This window comes from Strigops habroptila, chromosome 2 (assembly GCF_004027225.2).
Source record: "Strigops habroptila isolate Jane chromosome 2, bStrHab1.2.pri, whole genome shotgun sequence".
Lineage (NCBI taxonomy): Eukaryota > Metazoa > Chordata > Aves > Psittaciformes > Psittacidae > Strigops > Strigops habroptila.
Window position 1 is genome coordinate 111,580,154 of NC_044278.2, and position 16,566 is coordinate 111,596,719.

The 16,566-nt window shown below is 47.7% G+C and overlaps 1 protein-coding gene across 2 annotated transcripts in view; it reads left to right on the plus strand.

The window, feature by feature from the left end:
* Positions 1-202: 202 nt before the first annotated feature.
* The window catches only part of MAML2 (mastermind like transcriptional coactivator 2), a 214,794-nt gene continuing 198,430 nt past the window's right edge, over positions 203-16,566 (plus strand). Inside the window, exons 1-2 of one of the 2 annotated variants that reach the window (XM_030475828.1) lie at positions 203-427; positions 758-1,960. In XM_030475828.1, coding sequence (XP_030331688.1) covers positions 1,547-1,960 — 414 coding nt within the window. In that variant the 5' untranslated portion in view covers positions 203-427; positions 758-1,546. The other variant, XM_030475827.1, reaches the window with a different exon arrangement.

Genomic DNA, 16,566 nt, shown 5'->3' on the forward strand with positions numbered 1-16,566 from the left:
GGAGGCTGCGCTCCGCGGCGGCGGCGGCTCAGCGCACCCAGGTACAGAGCGAGGAGGGGAAAGGGGATTTCCTTGGCTTCCTCCCATGCAAATACCTCCCGGGGAGCGGCGGCGGCAACGGCCCGACTCCCCTCCGCGGCCGCTGGGAGGCTCCGCGCCTCGCCCCGGCGTCCCCGGCGGCCGCGCCGCCGGTGACACCCGCCCCCCGCCTCCGCGCACCGCGGTCCCGCTCCGCGCCGCTCCGCACCGCACCGCGCCGAGGGGCAACGGGCAGGCGGCAGCGCCCGGCGGAGGCAGCGCCCGGCGGAGGCAGCGCCGACAGCGCAGCGGCGAGCAGCGCAGCCGCCCCAGCGGGTCGGGGATGGAACGTACAAAAACACAAAGGAAAAGTGGCCGGACGGTTCTGGGTGCAAAGTGCTGGAAGTTTGTAAGTGCAACTCTGCGTTTGTAATTACGGTCTGAAGAGGGGCTGGCTTTTTAGCTTGTTTTAACCCCCCCATCCCCCCCCTTTTTTTTTTTTGCTTTTCTTGAAACTGTACTTGAAACTATTCAATATCTGGGAGTATAAGGGAAAGTACGCGAGAGGAGTTCTTTGCCTGGGTTCGTAGCTTGCTGCTTTATTACTAAGGGGGGAAATAAGCGCTGAAAGCAACACGGATTTTATCCAGTGGCTGGATTAACTGCAGGCGAAGCGTGGTCTGGAAGTCCACTGACTGACATTGTTCCGGACCGGGGGATCCGTCTCTCTTATTTTTAGAGGAACTACAATTTAGCGGCAGACAGTTGGACACGGTGATAAACCGAAGAGTGGCCAGCAAAGAGCGGGCGAGAGAAACGAGAAAGCACAAAGGCTAAACTAACCCGAGCCGCCTCCTCCTCCTTCCCCGGCTCTTTATTTGCACATTTACTGAAGACTTTAGGGAAAAAAAAAAAAAAAGAAATAGAAAAAAAACCAACCAACCAACAACCCCCTACTCCACCAAATCGGGATTTTCGGGCCGCCGGGGGTTTCTCCCTGCCGCCGATGCCTTAAATTTCCACTTCAAGGAATAAACCCCCCCGCTCGCCCGAAATGAAATAAAACCAATAAACCTGCCAAGTCTCACTCATTCCCGAGGGAGATCTCCTTCGCCCGGGGATTCATTTCGGAGGCAGCGGCTCGCTTTCTATTTTTTTCCGCCCTCCTTCCCCCGGCGGATTCCCCCCGTATCCCCCCTCTCCCCAGGAGCCCTTTCTGCCCCGCGGAGCCCCCAGACCCCCCGTCCCCTGTCCGGCCGATGCTCGCCCGACCCTAACGATCCCCCCACCACCACTCCTTGTCCCGTCCCCCCCTTCCCCGATCTGTCAACCCCCCGCGGGGCCGTCACCGCCCGGGGGCCGGGTCGGGGTGGGCCGGGGGCGCGGGGCTGACCGCCCTCCGCCCCGCCGCCAGCCCCCGGCTCGGGCTCCCGCCGCTGCCCCCGCCTTCCCCCCCCCCTTCCCCTCCGCCTTCTCCATGCGGCAGTGAGCACCGACCCATCCGGAGGGCCAGGACCGGCAGGCAGCGATGGGCGACACGGCTCCCCCCCAGGCCGCGGGGCTGGGGGCCGGGCTGCTGGGGGGGGGCCCGTCGGCGCCCCGTGTCCACAGCGCCATCGTGGAGCGGCTGCGGGCCCGCATCGCCGTGTGCCGCCAGCACCACCTCAGCTGCGAGGGGCGCTACGAGCGGGGCCGCGCCGAGAGCTCCGACCGCGAGCGGGAGAGCACCTTGCAGCTCCTCCACCTCGTGCAGCAGGGGCAGGGCGCCCGCAAGGCCGGCAAGCACCACAAGGCGCCCACCACCGCCACCACCGGACCGGCCGCCGCCACCGGACCGGCCACCGGCGCCGCGCCGCCGGACTATCACCAGCACCTCCTCAGCAACGGCGGCATCAACGGGGAGCAGCCGGCGGGGGAGCAGCGCGCCTCGGCCCTCCTGGCGGTGAGTCACAGCGCTCCCTGCCGGCGGGGAGGCGCTGCACGCATGGCGGCGGCGAGAAACCCGCCCCCCCTTTCCTCCCCGCCCCGGGATCCCCTCAGGGCACCCGGCCCGGCAGCCGTCCCTTGGGCGAGGCGTGAAGGTGGGGCCGGCACCCGAGGGCGGTCCTTGGGGGGGTGTCCGTGCCCGCCCGCTGTGCCTCATGCCCCCTGTGATAATCCCTGCGAGGCACGGAGGGTGTGAGGAGCGGAGGACAGGTCTACCCTGCGCAGAGCAGGGCAGCTGAGGGACGTGTCCTCCCTCCCTCGAAGGGATTCTTGGACTGCCGGGGTTGTTTTTTTGCCTTTAAACCAGGTTGTGGTCCTAAAAACGTGCTGCGTGCCCCTGTCATCACCCCACGAGGTAGTGACAGCAGGCATCCCCGAGGAAGGGCACAGGCAGCAAGCTGACAGCATGCCCCCAAGCAGGGGTGAGAAGTAGCACTAAGGCTTCACTCATGTTCAGATTTGCCCCCCTGCCCCATTTTATCCCGCCCATTAGGGCTTCAGGCAGCGATTTCCACTCCAGGCAGCAGTTTGCTGCCGCATCCCTTGAGCGTGGCCAGTTTGTATGCAGGAGGCAGATGGGCAGCGCTGAGCAGTGAGAGCCAGTGTTCGGCTGTGTCCAGCCGGTGCTTGCAGGCAGCTCACAGCGATATCCCCACCAGCACCAGCATCTCCAGCGAGGGCTGGGTTGTTGTTATCACCGCGCGCGTTCCGCCGAGCAGCGTTACAAGAGTTTTCCAGGCACCGCCGCGTTGTAAATGCTATGTTGGACCTTGTTCAACTGGAAATCGCTCTGAACATGTCAAGGAGGCGAAGCCTTGTCTCCTGTTACTTTGTTACGAACAGTCCCTGTACCGCGCTTTTGAAGGCGTGTGCTGCGCTGTGCTGCCTTCCAACTCCTCGTCCTCAGCACACATGTGAAATATTAAGAGTGACTGCGTCCTGATAGGCCCGTGGCTGCTATTGGAGCGGCTGAAAATAGATCTCTCCCTCCGCTCCAGAGATCAAACTTATCTTTCTCAGTGCCTGACGTATGCTAAAACGGGACCTTTGTGGTTGTTTCTCCCTTCTTCCCCGGGAGTTCGCTGCGGTGCGTGGATCGACGTTCGGGGCTGCGTTACTCAGCATCATTCGTGAGGGTGATGATGTAAGCGTGAATGCGATAACATTGTGTCCGAAGGGAGTTTAGGCGCTTCGACCTGACTCAGTGCGCAGATTAAATCTCCCCATGTTCCTTGTCACAATCAAGAAAGCCATTATCTTATTTTTCCAGTGTGTATTGATGAAATGCTTTGCACTTGTCATGTGGGGGGAAAAAAGAAAAAGCCTTTTGTCTAATAATGTACATCCCAGAAAAAATCCACTTTCTGAAATCAGGGAACAGGCCTGTGTGTTTTGTTTTGGGAGTTTTCTTAATCTCACTTTTTTTACTAGTTGTTACTATTATTATGAGGTAGCTGGAGGCAGCTGTTTGATAGTGCTAAATGAAACAGCTCCAAATGAAATACTGGAAGATTTTCATCTTTGAAATGCAGAGAAGTTGTCCTTGTTTCTGAAACACCACCAGTGATCGTAACCCAGCTCTTCACTGGACAATGTCATGCATGGCCCTTGCTCTGTGTTGCAAGATGTGTTAGCTCCCAGGTAACTCCACACAATGTGTGCCTTTGACAAGGGAAAGGTCTAACAAAGTCCCTCTCAATTTTGCATGCTAGCGTTCAGTAATCCTGCTGACAAGGTACATGACTTCACTGAGCATGACGTTTGGGGCCCTGAACCATGTTTTGACACGGAAGAAATGCTGGCTCATGAGGCAGTATTGTTGTAATGGTATCACTGCACATCGCTGATCCTCCCACTCTGTGCTTGACACAGACATTCCTCATTTGCTGCTCTGGTAGGACTGCTTAATTAAGGTGCAGAGAAAAGCATGGGTTCAAAGTCACATCTCTGTGTCATGGAGGCACATGTTCCCCTCACCAAGAGCTCCTTAGAATATTGTTGCAAATACTGAAAAGGAAAAGCAAACTGCAGTGTCTGGGGTGAGTTCAAGTGGCCGAGGGTCATACCCCAGGTAGTACAGCACTGTGCTCCTGTTCTTGAAAATGCAGAGGGCAGGGATGGGCCAGGAAATTACCAGGTCTTGGCTTTGCTCCAGCTGTACCTGGAGGAGGAATTTGCTCTACCAGTTATTCCAAGGGTGCTTGGACAAGAGGAAGGACAAGGCAGACTGAGCCTGTTGTCCTCTGCATTGTAAATGGATGGGGAAGAGAACCATCTCTAAGCAGAATTCATTCTCTATGGGGTGTTTCCCAAGAGGAAATCCAGTAGAAGCTTTATATGCACTGTTCCTCTAATTCCAGACTTTTTCCTTACAACAGACAGCGGGTTGGGGGTGTGCAGGGTCCTGGAACAAGGTGCACGTCTAAACTTCATTTGTGGCAAGTGCAGCTCTGGCACAGGGAAGCACAAGAGGGGCGTTTGTGAGAGTCTCACACTGAGCTTGTGAGGTTGGACACACGTCTCTGACTCCATGGGGGGATTGTAAAGCTCCACATGCCTTGCTGTGGGTCCACCAGTTAAAATAACCCACATAGATAAGTGCAAAGGCAGTCAGACTCTTTGGGGAGTTCTGGCTATCAAGCCACTCTTTGTCTGCAAAACCAAGATTATCCCCGCGCTTCCTCTCCTAAAAATAGCTGGGTTGTTTCTTTAGCTCTGCAGGTCCCACTGCTCTCGTTACACGTGTGCCTGCCATGTTTAGTGGCATTGGATGGGTCGTTTACACAGTTGTACTCAAGAGTAAATATTTGACACTTGATAACGTTTGAAACAACGTTCGCTTGAACATATCAAAGAGCTTGAAGTGATTATCTAGTTGTTGATACTATTATTTGATAATTATCTTTTCCCAGTGGACAGTTTAAAACGGCAGAAGAGACTTTTTAGTGGGGTTTGGTTTAAGCTTAATTTGGCAGCGTTACTTTGATTTTTGAGAAGGCATCTTTGGCAGCAGCACGTTCTAATTGGAGAGTGGAGACCAGATTTTTTAGGACCAATGGATGTGGGTACATGTGAAGGAGAAATTTATTCTCCGGGACGTGACTAGGAAAGCTTTAGTACTTTCTGCCTCTGTGCATTTCCCAAGAGCTGACATTTGTTTATTTATATGGTGGTGTTACTTTTCATGGTGCAGAGTGGAGCAGATAAAATATTCTGTCTTTCTTTTATACATACATCTATATGTATGTATATGTCCTCCAGCACTTAGCTGTTTATATTATTTATGTTATATATAAACAGTTAGCTCTGGAGGGCATTCCTCAGTGGCTTAAGCACTGAACTGGTAATACCAAAGTTCTTGCACTGCAGTTTCAAATCTCCAGCGGCCAATTCATTCCTTCGTTCTTCTAACATAGGCTGAGCACTGTTCATTTTGCACTGTGCAAGTTGAGATCTCTGTTTCATGGGCATTGTTATATTATTCTAGTCACGTTCTTTCATTGCAGCCATCACACCAATGGCTCTGAGTGTGTTAAGTGATGTTTGTCATCAGTCACAGGTGGCGTGTTCTACTTTCACCCCTCTCAAATTTGTACTGAGTTTATCATTATAAGGATTAATTTAAAATGTTAAGTAAATATATTAATGTTTTCAGTACTCATAAGAGTGACTGTGAAAATGGCCTCCTCCCCGGATGTAGTCTGCAAGCAGGTGAGAAAGGAAAACAGTCCCATAAAGACAATGTAGCCAAGGAAGAGGGGAATGGGTTAATTCCTCCTAAATCCTCATCAGTGGCAGAACAGATCTGAAAGAGTCAATGGGTTTGTCCCAGTTCCCTGAGGACTTCAGTGGAAGACAGGGCTGCCTGACTGGTGCCAAGAGCCAAGTTTGGCTTCTCAACCTCAATTTAGGCAGTTATGTTATGCGGAGATCCTTTAATGATCATGGAAGCCCTGACTTAGTTTCCTAATAACTTGTTTTATGATCCACACTGTACTTGCTGAGGTTTGGCCTCCCCTGTGCTAACGTTAATGATCCTCAAGTATTTTAAAAGGAAGGATTGTACTCTGGTATCTTTGGCCCAAGTTTACACTTCCCCCATCTCCCAAGCTCTTTGTTTGCTAGTTTGCTGCCAGGGTTCTCTGCAGAAATAGCCTTGTTTTCTGGTTCTGGATGTATTTAACTTCTGGAAGCGCTCTGAAGGAAGCAGTGTAAGGTGAGGAGCTACAGGGTTAAGGGACATTATGGTGTGGTGAGCAGAGATGGGTTCTACAAAGCTGGGGTGGGATCTTTTGACTAACAAAGTTTGGTGCCAGAGCAATGAAATGTTCTGTTTTGAGGTGCAGGACCACTGTCCACTCTTTGTGCTTCTGCGGGAGCGAAGCTGGGTTCTGATAAATTCAATCTATGTAACTGAGGCAGGTAAAATGAGTAAGTTACATTGCCTATGTGGGTACAAAACTTCGATCTGCTGTCATGGGCCCTCTGGCCTGCTGGGTGCCATTTGGTTAGGGTGGACATGGGCACCATTTAAAATCTTTGTTCCTCTCGACTGTGAGACGTTTTCTGAGCCAAACTCAAGAAGACCCCTGGAAGCTGCATAAAAGCTATTTCTAATGAAAAGTTCAACAAGTTAATTTGTAAATGTGTGCCCGTGTAGGAGCCTTTTCAGTCCTAGCTGTCCAGTCAAATCACTTGTCTCTTTTGAAGCTTTTTAAGCTTTGAATGCATTTAATGAAAGTCTCCTCCATTCTGAAACTGTTTAACACTGTTTCCACCACCGAAGTTTCTCTAGGTAGCGAGCATAGCAACAGTTTGCCTGCCTGGACTTGACATGCTCTCCAAGGCTAACCCATGAGCTCCTTAACTTCCGTGACTGTTACAGCAGGTCCTCTGATAGAGCTCTTGCATCCCCTGCAGTACTCAGATTGAGTCCCTTGTGTGTACCACCACAACAAAGGAGAGCGATACACAGCTTCTGTTTCTTCCGTGTTGAGAAGTGTGACTCCAGCAAAAATGTTAGCCACTCTGTGGGGAAATCTGAACCTTAGAAAGGTACATCTGAGTGAGAGGAGCTGCTCTGCCGAAACTTTGACTTACTTCACTACCATTACTTCTCTCCTTGCAAAGAACACTGCCTGCAGAAGGTGTGTGTGGGGTTCAGTTAGCTTGCAGTGACCAAAAAACCCCCAGCAGCTAGGTTAGTCAGCAGAATCAGAAAGGCGTGACATGCCTCTTCCTAAGTGCTGTCAACGGTCCTGTCTACCAAGATACCATCTTCAGAGGCTAATTGTAGTCTGCCTTTCTTATCAAATCTGTTGGCTCATGAAACTGAAGCTTCACCCATGTCTCATTACTGGAGAAGAAGGGCTCTGTCCTGGACCCTTTGACAGCTTTGGGAAGGGTAGTATCTCCACTGATCCATTTATATTGCATTTATGTGGTGTAGGAGGAGCTGGAAGCTGTCAAGCTGCTCCAGCTAACAAAGCACTGGCATAGAGGTGCCAGCTCTGCCAGCAAGCATCTCTGTGACCTTGTGCACGTCTCCTGTTGTGCCACTATTTCCCTTCTACGCTTGAGCTCTTCAGATGGCACCATCACACTGCCTAGCAGATGGAACCCTGGTCTCTGCTGAGGGCCCAGCTCTACATGGCAATGACCTGACACCATCACTTCTGTGGGCTTCAGGGAGGTGATTAAAGAAACCACTGTGCAACACTTTAGAGGGGACAGAATGAGTTACATGGTATGCAGAAAAACTTTAACCACCTGGCTGCTTGAAGAGAAGAGGAACAAGGTCTTTTATCTTTGGCCTCTTTGTAGTGTCTGCATATGAGTGTTCCCAGGGATGGCAGTCCCAGCAGCAGTGGGATGAAGCTGATGGGATTCATGACAGAGCTGCGTTTTCCACAGATCTGAATCAGTGGCTGTAAACCTAAAAAGGATCTTACTCATATCACGCTGCTACAGTTTGGAACAGCTTTGAGCAGTAAAAGAGGCAGTGGTCTTGGCTGCAAAAAAGGAGTTGATGCCAACTTAACAGTATTAAGAGACAGATTTATTTATTTTTTTTAGATGAAAGCATAAACTGTTTATGGCCCAGATTTCCCAAGAAAAGCTTCCTATAGCCACTTGAGAGCCAAATTGTGAATTTTTCATGCCTTGTCAAGTTCTTCCAAAGTATTATTAGATGCAGGTAATCGATCCATGATTGTACTGAAGTGCCAACACCAATACGTAACACAAAATAGCTTCAGATCTCAAGCAACAGTTCTTAGGTGAGCACGCTGTAAACTAAACCCTCAGTGTTTCTACTCTGACTCTAGGATCTATTCAACAGATTACTCTTGTTATTTCACTTCCATAAACCTAAGTTTCCTCTACTATTTATCACCTTTGTAAAGTGCATTGAGATCTGATGGTTTTGTGGCTTAGAAGCCAATCCATTATTGATGGAACCTAAGACAGGAGATTTGAATGTTTGCTTTGGCAGAGCCACAGGCAATGTTTATGAGTCGATGGAGTCTTCTTATTTGACTTCTTGTCTTGAGGTGCACTCGAATCACCTTTTCAGCCTTTGACCCACAGGTATGAGTACTGGAAATACAAACCCAAATGAGTCTTTCACATAATCAAATGACTCCCAGAGCTGGGTTTTTATGGCACCACATTGCCAAGATTCACAGTAAAAGTGCAAGATGTGCCCCTTCCTTTTAGGAGCGAAAAGCATTTCCCAACTTTTTATTCACAATCACAAATGTACGATTCATAGTTTCTTGCTTTACTTGCTCTTGATTCTGCATCAGTTTGTACTCCAGTTGGCCTCCCAGTTAAGTCGGCTGTGTCCGAGCACTTCGTGTTCTTGATGCTCCAGCAAAGTGGGAGCAAAGCAGGACTGGAACTGAAAGCATGTACTTAAGAAATCATCTGCTCTCCATCGAGGCTGCAGCTGCACCGCAGCACTAGCAGGTGGGAGCCACCTTGTCCTGCATGTGTTGCCTCCCATCTGGTAGCAATGGAGGAAGGTTCATGTTTATGGCTGAGGGTGGGAGAAAGACTCAGAAATATTTCTTAATGGAATACCTTACACAAAATCCCAACACACTCACTGAAAAATTGCAATTTATTTTGGGTTTAATTCGAAAATACCTCATGCCCGTGGCTTCACATACAGGTGTTGGCATTTCCCTGAAGAAATTCCTTTTGTTCAGCAATGGCTCCTGTAGCTATTTTTATTTGTGTCACTCAGTTAGAGTTGTGCTGCACTTGCAAACCCAGATGAATCAAGGTGCAGAGATATTAGTACTGATTAAAAATGGGTGTGAAAGTGCTTCTGACACTGTGAGGAAGCAGGTCTTGCAAACCCATTTACCTGCTGCCTGAGCCTACAGCTGGCTGAAAGACCTGCTAAGATCCTGGGCTAACAGATGAAACCCCAAGAAGGTTCATCTCAGCTATGCTGTTTTGAAACAAAACATGCTATTGTGCAAGAGTCATCCCTGTAGTACCCTGGCTTTATTACAGAGCTTTGCAGGCACCTCCCTAGAGTAGGTGTTACACAAACACCCAGTGAGGACTGTGCCCTTCCCCGCATACCTTAGGGCCTCAAGAGACAAGATAGACAAAGAATGGAAGGAGGAACAGAAGCACAGAAAGGTCAAGTGTCTTGCCCAAGGTCAAACAGCAGGTCAGTGGCAGAGCTGGGAACGGAGCCCAGATTTCCTGACTCCTAGTCCAGCACTCTATTAATCATCTCTTTGCTTTGTGTTCTGTGTTCTGTGGCCTGTTACTGTCCGTAGGAAATGTGAGGACGACTTTCCGACAGCTTCAGAGTTACTTCTTGGTTTTGGAAACTATTGATCATCAGCAGACTATTGAGATAAAGGGGTCATGTACTGGACATATGCATTAAAGGATTCAGAACTAAGTGCTCTAGGTATTGATTTCATTCCATGACACTGAAAAGCCATATTTCATAATCCCAAATGTCTCCTCTAAGTCAGATTTTTAGTATTTTTCCCTTACATTGTGTACCAAGTGGTTTGTTTTTACAGAGTTACTCATCGCAGTTGAACTCCTACATTGGTGCTTGCCCTATAAATGATTTCTTCCTTCAAAATGAGTTACAACAGTTATTTAGTTAGCTGAGCTTTTCTTCTCTGTAGAATTTACCAATGCAACAGTCAGAAAAACAGAGAGTCGAAAGTCCTGAGACACTTTGATTCTTACTTATTTTCATTCCTCACCATACAATGGATTCAGTTTTCAAAGTCTTTCAATGGAATTATCTTGACCACAAAGTTAATTACACCTGTGAGGTTCTTTTTTTCTTCCCCCAAAATTGTGACTTGAGGCAAAACTCTGGCTACTCTCTTACCGAGAGGCTCTTGTAAACAATAGTATAATCACTTTCTTATAGTCATGGCAACAGTGTTTAAGCAATGAGCTCGCTGAACGTAATGTGCACTGTCTCCACTGAGTAGCTGTTGCAGCACTGAAGTGTGTATGCTGCTCATTTTCAGAGGACTCAGGGACATAAATTATTCAGGAAAACAACACTGCTTCAGAAGGCGTCTTTGAAACTGTTGTATTTTGTACTAGCCAAAGAAAGATGCTTATCGGTGCTGACAGGGCTGTGTCTAATTACTGAATGACAGTGCACTCCTTGGGCCAGGTCCTCCCCCACTAAATTTAAGGGTCTGTCTCAAACCAGTTGAGAACTGTGCTACCTGTTGGCAGGGTCACGCTTCCCCTGGTAATGTTTGCCGCAGTGTGAAATCCCTAACGGGGAGGGCAGAACGGCTCAGGAGGATGCATCCTGCACATATGCATGGTGTGAGAGGCAGTGCCTCAGTGCTGAGGCAGGAACTTGTTTAAATGAACAAGGGGTTCACTCCAGCAGGGCTGATGCTTTCCTCGGCCCAGAGGATCACCTGGATCCCCGTTCAGTGTGTTGGGGGGGCACCTTGGAGAGTGGATGGCTTCAGAGGAAGCTTCAGAGTTGAACCCCAAGACAAGGAGTTGTCTCTGATGTTTCTGTTTATTTTGTTTTCACAGCTCTCTCATTCAAATAACTAGACCTGGAGGAAAGACCTTGTTGGCAACAGTTGTTGTTTTGGGATGAGTCATTCCACCAGATTTCTGAAATGCCACCCCAGTGACAGTTGGCGAAAATGCTGCATGGGCTGTTCAGTTTATGTTTTTCACTTTGGAAAATCAGACCATTTATTTAGGGTTCTGTTGCTTTAGAAACCATCTCAAGACACTGATATCCTAGCCTTTCTTTTCCTTTCTTTCCCTTTCCTTTCTTTCCCTTTCCTTTTCCTTTTCCCTATCCTTTTCCCTTTTCCTTTCCCTTTCTCTTTCCATTTCCCTTTCCTTCTTCTCTTTCCTTTTTCCTTTTCCTTTCCCTTTCCCTTTTCCTTTTTCCCTTTCCTTCTCTTTCTCCTTTCCCCTTTTTCCCCTCTCCCTCATTCCCTTTCCTTCCCCCCTTCTCCCTTTTTTTCATTTTCCCCCCTTTTCCTCACTGCTGTGGTAGCTCAGCATCTGAGCTTCTGAGTCTTTATCCTGATCAGATTAGCCCCTCCTGAAACCACGTATAGGAATTACTGTGCACATGGCACTGTGGATTCATCAGCCTAATGCAGGATCAGGCTCTCTATTCCCAGCCATTGTGCTAGTTTATAGCCAATTATTTTGTTTTCCAAAGAAATGCATTCTCTCTGCGTCTCTAAAAGCTTTTGGTTCATCATCCTTCCAAGCTAGATACACTTGGTCTTCAACATGGGGCTGCTTACCTCTATGGCCCTGTTCCCGGAAACAGTTATGCATGTGCTTAATCGCACTGAAATCAAGATGTGTAGAATTAAGCAAGTCTAGAACTATTTGCAGGCTTTGGTCTTTGTTCAACAAGCAGGCCTCAGCCTGGCTCAAGTCCATGACATGCTACAAAAAGGAACCAAATTCAAAAGTAAGTAAAGTAGTGTATTAATTACCAAGTGACTGATTTCCTTAAACCAGTTAATTCTGTACTTTTAAAAACTACTTTCCATTTTTCCTGCAAATCCAATTGCCCTTCCTTTCACACTCATTTTTCCTCCTCACTGCTCAACTCCCAGCAGACTTGAGCTGCCAGCCACATGATCCCCTTTCATAATGATTTGAGTTCCAATGTTTCTTTTTTCCTACCAACTTTGTGTATTACCATGATGGTTCCTAGGACATATTTTGGCCAGCTTTTAGGGAGAGAGAGTCCCAGTGTTTCAGACATTCATTTCCAAGTGCAGTATTAAATATAATCCTTATAATTATAGCACTGCCACTTGGACCACTGTAGTTCAGGCTATGTCAATACGTCGTCAAAAGCTCTCTTTCTCAGGAGCTGGAACTCAGTCATGTTGATTGAATTGAGATTTGATGGCCAGCAGCTGCAAACACCCTCTGGCCCCATCCCCCTGCCTCCCTGCTTTATTTTTTTTCCTTTTACCACAAAATCCTCTTGCTTTCCCTCAAAGTCATGAGTTTACAGAACAGAGATAATGGTTGATTCCAGGCGAAGTTATTCTGAGCCACCCTTTTGGGTAGGTCTCGACTGTCCTCCGAGGGCTTCCCTGAGGCAACCTGAAGGCACAATCTGCTATCTGTGAAGATGGAGCACAGCCCCAGGTGCAGCATGAAGGCCGTCCTCGGACTGTGTGTGACTATCCTCTGTGTTGGAGCTCTTAGGATGCCATCAGTGTCCACTCAGCAGCTAAGGAAGCTGTAGACACGCCTGCGCTGGAGTCTGTGAGGCTCCTGTGTGAGCAGGACTGGGAGCACCGCAGTCCTTTCCCCTCTCGTTGCCTTGGTCAGTGGCCATACAGACCTCACTATTTATCTGTGCAAAGGCATCATGACCAGGGTATTTCCCAGCAGCAGTTTAGACTGCAAGTTCAACACACACATTTTTAACCCTTGGGGATTGGGAGGAAAACTGGCTTTGAATTGGAAACAAAAAAAAGGGGGGAAAAATCGGTATCCAGTAGTTGTATAACACGATCCTGTCGGTTTTGGTACTTAAAAACCAAAACAAAACCCCAGCATTCATAAGATGAGGTATTTAGGTTTTTGAAAGTGCCACTTGCCAGTACACAGTAACTACTTTTCATAAGGCCCTTTAGTACATGTATTTACAGGTGGACCAGAATAGCTCTGCAGAAGTTAATCCAGTCCTTGAGTAAACAGTGTCTACTTCTAAAACTTTCTATATATACCAACCAGATGTAACATACATTTGTACCACACACAATACATCTAAGGGGCCTGACAGAGCCAGGCTGGCTGGCGAGGTCGATAAACCCCTTGCTAGTGTACTAGATGGGTGTTCATTCTGTCAAGCCGCGGAAGGGTAACTGCATTTGGATGACCAATGTGTCGAAAGGGCTGTTTACTGAAACAGTCCATTATGTGGTTCTCAGAGCCCTCTCCCAGGACGTACTGTCTGTGCTTAGATCTCCCAGGCTGTCATCAAAGCAGGCTCTTTGACACAGGTCAGAAGGACTCTTCACCATGGCTTCTTTTGGTCACAGAAGTCACACTCATCTCCTTCCCCTGGTAAAGTCCTTCTCTGCTGCCCCCCTCCTCCACTTCCCAAAACCATTAGCCATTCCTCCTCCTCCACAGTCACCCCTCTGTCACCTGGGCTATTGCCCTCCCTTCTCTCCTTTCATGCTCCTGACACTGCTTCGTAATGTTGTTTTTCTAGCTTGGAAGGGCCAGAGGGCCAGGCTAACAGAGAGATGCTGAACACATGGTTTCCACATGTTCTCCTCATCTTCCCTCACACTGCTTCTCTAGCCGTCTTTCCCTCTGTGCTTCAGCTGGAGATCTAATGACCATGAGTGTGTTCTCCTCTCATTAGTTTTATAAAGGCTGAGCTCAAAGGTCCTGCATCATTGTCACAAGAAACTTGGAGCAAAAACTTCTGTGAGTTGGCAGAGCATTTGTAGGTTCTCTGGTGTCTTGCCACAGACCATGGGTGCTGACAAAGTGAGCATGCAGTTGTGCATGCTAAGGCTCCAGTTCAGGAAAATACTTAAAGGATATGTTTGAAGTTAAACATATGATTAAATGCTTTTCAGTTTGAGTGCTGCTTCCTTGAAGTAGGACCCTATACTGGAGAAGCCATCCTTACTGGCCTGATTCAGGGCATGCCAAAGGTTTAAGAATAGTAGTACATCCACTATCTTGTATTTTTTAGTGACTCTTAAATAGGGTATGGGAAAGGCAGAAAATGTGGAGGCTGTCCTGGTCATCTCTTACATTTCGACTCATGCTCTGGAATCTGCGTGTCTCTGAACTCTAAATATGTTTTGGTAGTGCTGCTGTCTACATGCCGCTGTAATGGTCTGTAACGGGATTGTGTTGTGTGCTCATGTGCAGATCATTTAAAGCAATTACAATTAAATGAAGAGCAATTAAGTCTTAGAAAGGAAATGTTCTTACAAACTTAGTAGTATTTTTGTGACTGTGCTTGATGGTGAGTTGGACCCCTTGGACCCTTGGGTTCCTCTCCTGTACCCCAATGGTCAATCTGGGAACAGCTAGGAGTCCAAATCTTTTTGACTTATAACATCTAGGCATCTATCTTCTCTGTATTGAACTGAAACCAATGGGAACTGGACACCTAATCGTGTTTTTGGATCTCAGCCTAAAATCTCTGGAGTGCTTTGGGGAGTGTATCCCTAGGAGATTTTGCTTGAGTCAAGAATATAGACTCGAGCCATTGCTCACAAAAAAACCCCAACATGAGACATCAGTGCATCTGTCAATGAGTCATCCATCAGTGCCAGAGGTCAAAGTATTCTTTGTATTTACATAAGAAGTAGTCACCTATTTACTTTCTGAAATGATGCTTGTTGTACTAACATGACATTTTGGTTTGCTGTACAGTGAAAACACTATTTTTAAACGCCTCGTATAAAGACAGGCCTTGTTGTTTCTTTAAAAGTTAGAAATACTAGAGAACAAATGTAAAAGGCCCATTTCCTTCCTTGCTTGTATGTGTGGTCTAGGAAAATTCCAAATTGTGTTAGCAAGAGACTGTCCAGTTTCTTTTCTTGCCAATGATGTAAGTGTTGCTCCTTTAGAGTAGGCTGAATTGTTATTTTATCATTGCCTTCTTCTGATCTGTCACTGTTTCTACTTTCCCTCTGTTTTGGCTCTTTGTTCTTTAAATATATTACTGAAAATATATATTTAAAGAATGAAGGCAATAATTTACTAAGAAGGGATTTACCCATAAAGGACTCTAGGCATACCACACACAGGCAGGTCCCAGCCAGGAAATCCAGTGTTAATGCTGAAACTCCCTCTCTCAGGCTGTTTCTCACGGGTGCTTGGTCCTTGCTGGGTGCTGGGATGCCTGGACTTCCCTGCACATGTGGTAACCATCGATCTTAGTGTGGTGTTAGAGGCCAGTGCCAGAAGCTGAGGGCAGAAGCAGAGCTGAAGGGCAAAGAAGGAGAGTGAAATTTTGCTGTCAGTGCCTGAGTGTCTTTCTCTGTACAATCCTATGACATGTAAGCAAAGGAAGCTTGAAAATTACCCTGGGAATAGGAGAGTGAATTGTTGCAGAGCAGAATAATCATCCTTTCAAGGAGGAGAAAAAGAACTTGGCTCCTGCTGAGTTCTTTTTTTCATTTTTCAAGGAAAAAACCCCTACTGATCTGATTTGACCAATTCCACAGCAGCAGTGCAACTGGCACCGAGTAGTCAGACCTACCGTTTTATAAGCCCTATTACAAAACTTTCACATGTGTAGAACTTGTGCCCTTCCTTCTCTTGATACGGTTGGTCTCCTCAGATCAAGCTTTCTCCCTCAACACTTAATCCCTCTTTAGCCATCACCTTTTAATGCCTCACAAACCTCTCCGTATGCTCACTTTGAAGCTCCTGTGGGCACCAACTTCCTGCGAGTGCTCTGTAGGGGAGTCCAGAGCTATTGCCTCTCACAGGAGACAGTAGCTGCTTGTCAGCTTCTTCTGAAATAGTCTGTAAGGGTACAAGATCACAGAAGCAATGCACTTGGAAGCAAAACGAAGCTGCCTATAGCAAGACACATTTAAGTCTTGCATGAACAACTGTGCCGGTCAGTGTCTCTTGTAACCCCCTCTTATCTTATCTAACATATCAGTATCTTTACTGCATTTATTACCTTGTTATCAAGGAATGACAGGAAGGAGGCTGGAGCCTTGGTAAAAGCATGCGGCAGAGAAGCAGAAATGAGATGCACTGTTGAGCAAAGGTTAAAAGAGCTGTACAAGCAGGGCACTGAGCATTGCAGACAGCAGGCCTTCTTGTCCTTCCCCTGTCCCATTGACTTTGTGGTGGTGAGGACATGGTTGCACAGCCTGTTTGATGGGGGAGACTGGGAGACCCTATAGCCTAGAAATGGGTTGTTTAAAGGTTTCCTGTGTCTTAGAGGTTTTTTCCCAGCAAAATTCAAATGCAAGGTCATAGATGTCAGTAATACCTCTGATTATTACTAACATTATTAATGAGATATTTTTTTCTGAACAGGTC